Source organism: Haliaeetus leucocephalus, unplaced genomic scaffold (assembly GCF_000737465.1).
Source record: "Haliaeetus leucocephalus isolate CR32 unplaced genomic scaffold, Haliaeetus_leucocephalus-4.0 Scaffold140, whole genome shotgun sequence".
Taxonomy (NCBI): Eukaryota; Metazoa; Chordata; class Aves; order Accipitriformes; family Accipitridae; genus Haliaeetus; species Haliaeetus leucocephalus.
The window spans coordinates 14,776,721-14,780,570 of NW_010972576.1; the positions used below are offsets into that span (position 1 = coordinate 14,776,721).

Here is a 3,850-nt window from a genome sequence, read left to right on the forward strand (position 1 = left end):
GGGGGAACCCCGGCTCCAGCCGCTCCGCGCTGCTGCTGCTCCTCGCGCCCCCTTCGCCTTGAGGGAGTCGAGCCGCCGCTGAAGGCGGGGGCGGCGTCCAAAACACAGAACTCGTCTGGAGATGCTACAGTTCGCGTTCAGGTTCCCTCGCGCGAGGCCTTTTTTCAGCCTGCGGCTGGGAGAGAAGCAGCGGAGCGGCGGCTCTCGCCGCGGAGGGCCGTACCCCCGGCGGTGCCCGACGGCCCCCGGTCCGCAGGCCGGCCGGGCAGGCGTTCCTGCTGGAGCGTGGCCTGCGTCTCGCCCCGTGGGAGGCAGGCCGGGGAGCTCGCCCGCCCCGCGCCGCGCCGCGGGTGTTCGTCGCACCCCGAGGAGGAGGGCCGCTGGAGGCGCGGAGGGACGCAGGCGTTCTGCCGAGCTGGCAGGCTTCTGCGAATTTTGGGTTTATTGCTGCGGAGGAGTGGAAAGTACTGCTGCGCCGCCGCTGGCCGGCTGCTCAACTTTAAAACTTTCTGTTCTCTCGCTGATCCGCGCGTCTTCGGGTCAGGCGGGTAGGCGAGAAGAACCAAGGTCAATGTTTTAAATGGTTTAACGTGGTCCTTGAGACAACAGTGTGGACTGTTTATAAACCAGACAACGTGTCATAACATTTGGAAAATGTTGGTCCGAGAAAGAAGCTGCTTCTAACTTGCCAAGGGAGCAGATCAAGCAACGTTTTACAAGTTGTTAAAGTAGAATACGGCAGCTAAAATGACCATTTAGCTGTTGGTCACCTGCAGAATTATGAAGTGGTTAATCTTTAAATAGGACATTTTCCCACTGTTTAATCTCAGGCCTGTGGCTTTCAAGTTCATCTTTAGCTTGATAGATTTGGGACAGAAGACTGAACGGTCCTGTCAGTGACTTAAGATTCAGGTGTTTACTTAATTCACAGAAAGAGTCTGTTGCCCAAGATACCGGGGTAGTTCACAGACTTCACAAAGAATAACTGGAGTACGCAGGTGTACCCAAGCAGAAACTGACAGTGAGGTTGGAATTAATAAATAGCAATTCTCCACTTTAATTAATGGGTTTCCTTCTCAGAACTGAAGATTTCTCACGTTCCTGGCGAATCTCTGGCAGGAGGAATACAGGGGCTGGTTTTTTTACTAAGGAATTACCTAGTTGTTTATTAACTTGTCTGGTAAAACCACTCCTTTCTACCTTGATACTAAAGCTTGAGGTTTCCACTGAAGAAGCCATCAAAGAACAACTCTGAAGAAAGTTGTTCTCATGTTTGAAGAAGATGCACACTATGCAAAGGTTGTAATTCTGCAGGGAAAGTGAACTGATCTGCATATTCTGTTAGACTGCATGTTTTCAGAGAGCAGCTTGTCAAGAGAAACATATCTGGTATTTGGCAGTAACAGGGGTTGCGGTCTTCTACAACCATTAAGGACCAAGGTTTGTTTTGTTGACAATCTGCCTCCAATTTCTCAATCCAAAATTATCTCAAGGCAGAGATGATTATAACAGTGAGTGGGGTCTTCTCTGTACCCTATTGATAAAGTTTTTCCTCCCTTTTAGTATTCTCAAGAAATTGTCTCTCTGCTTTCCTTGCTTTCTCACACTGTCAGGATAACGTAACCTCTGCTAAAACGTATGGCTGAAAGCCAGGAGTTTGTAATTTCTGATTCTGCCACGTGAAAAGCACTTCTGTATGAGAAAAGCTTTAACTGACTCCTTGGCACTTTTGTGTTCTCATTGAGTATTCTTAAGATCATTGGATAGTAGAGGCTGCGCGAGCATGTGTTTGAATTGCAAGGAGACGGTATGACCTTTTGCCTTTTTTCTTCTTTCCTGTCCATGTAAATATGGTAAGAGTGAGGTGGGAAAAGGGAGACCTTAATTTTTCTAAGAGTTTTTTGCCAACTGGTCTGTGATGGTGTAATTGTAAATGGATAATCAGTGAAGCATCTCTTACAAATGTGCTTGATACTGATTTTTCTTCTGAAGACTGGAGGGTCTTGCTTCACCATTGCTTTACCATCGCAAGTGATCAGCAACAGATGAAGTGTTAAGAGTGCAAGTCCAAGCTTGGTTTCAATATTTTTTTTATGATTCAGTTGTTTTTATGAAACGGCCATAGTGAAAATTTTAAAAAATAGAAAAAAAAAAAAAAAAGAAATGTACAGTTGCAGACTGACACTTGGTTAAAGCTATACTGCTGCTGTCCAGAGGCAGTCTGGCATTTCTTTATTTTCTGGATTAGTGAGGCAACTTGGATGAGAATAGCACCATGCTTTTCTTCAGGAGATATCTCTATTTTTCATTTCAGCTAGCTTTATAGGAGTAGGTGGTGTGGGCACAGGAGAATCTTAAGTCTCCAGGTGCAAGGTTAGATGTAAAAGTTTGCAGAAGGAAAGCTCCTAAGTTGTGTGACTTTAAAACAGTCAGTGGAACCATGTTTTAACATCTGTTTTTCACAGTTATTATACTACAACTCTGTTAGTTCAAGAATTCTGAAAATGAAGATAGGCTGTTGCTAACTAACAAGAGCAACATAAATTAATGAATAGTGAAGTAACAGATAATGAACAGCTGATTTTTAATAGGCTGTTGCAGTGTGAGAAAGTGACATACGTTTGAAATTAATTGAATACCAACCAAAAAGACAACCCAATAGTGCTGTCTGTAGCTGAGCCAGTGTTTGTACCAAGTACGTAGTAAGGAGAGTCTGCAGACTGTTCAGGTCTGTGCAGAGTCCTGTAGTGGCAAACATTTCACTGCTGCATTATCGCCTTCCTATTGTTGCAGGGACATGCTCATGGCCTAACAGCAGAGTTGTGTTACACTCTGTCCTGGGAACACAGGGCTAGCCATCCCTTATGCTACCCACTCACCCTGCCAGCATTCCAGTTTTGGTCCCCACAGCCCTTTTTCCTTACAAGATCCAAGGATCACAGCTGAGCCAGTTGCTTTTTTCAAGACAGCTGTTTGTTCTCTAGCCATAGCTGCAGAACTCAGCTGCCTCCAGGCGCAGGTAGCATTCTGCAGACAGCTCGGGGGAGAAAATGGGTTTCTTTTTGCTTTTCCTTCAAGTTGTTTGAGACCTTTATCCCTTCTCCTCTGCCCCAACTGTGTGCAGGTTTTTATGATGTTTCTAGTAAAGTGCGTAAGTCTTGATTCAATGTGCTTTAGCTCTCTTCTGCCTAATTCATTTCTTAGTGTATTGTCTGCCCCAACACAAATCTATATACTTGGCTGTTTTATGATACTGCTGTTGAATCTTCTTTTTTTTTTTTTTTTTAACTTTCAGGTTGCAGCAGCCAGTGGTCACACTGTGGTGTTAGTAGACCAGTCAGATGAAATCCTTAAAAAATCTACAAAAGGAATTGAAGAGAGTTTGAAGAGAGTGACAAAGAAGAAGTTTGCAGATAAGCCTGAGGTTGACATCTTCTTTATTCCTCTAGGAGAACTTAGGAGAATAAAAACTGCCATACTGAAGTTCTGATATTGTTTACAGTTATACATTATAGAGCATGTTAATATACTGGCTTAAAACTTTCTCCAGTGTGCTGAAGAACTTGGATTTTCTTTTTTTTGATTCAGGGAGGTTGAAAGATGTCTTACCTTATTTTCTTTCCTTTGTAGACTTCAGCCTTGAGATAAAGATTTAAAACAACTTGGTGACCTTTTAAAACAGATGCTAAATGTGAAATGGTGCCAAATTATTCATCCAAACTTAATAGCAAGCTATCTTTGAGTGCTTACCTGGGAATGCACCGATTTTTGTCCAAAAGCAAATAGTAACAAAATTGTCTGAATACCTCTGTAAGGAGTCTCTCTGCCTGCCCTCCCCCCCCGCCCCCCC

General features: G+C 44.2%; 1 protein-coding gene across 1 annotated transcript in view; it reads left to right on the plus strand.

The window, feature by feature from the left end:
- The first annotated feature begins 1,783 nt into the window (after nucleotides 1–1,783).
- HADH (hydroxyacyl-CoA dehydrogenase) overlaps nucleotides 1,784–3,850 on the plus strand; it is a 16,677-nt gene continuing 14,610 nt past the window's right edge. The window contains exons 1-2 of the mRNA XM_010561055.1: nucleotides 1,784–1,807; nucleotides 3,296–3,424. Of these exons, the coding sequence (XP_010559357.1) occupies nucleotides 1,784–1,807; nucleotides 3,296–3,424 (153 nt within the window). The remainder of the gene's footprint in view (nucleotides 1,808–3,295; nucleotides 3,425–3,850) is intronic.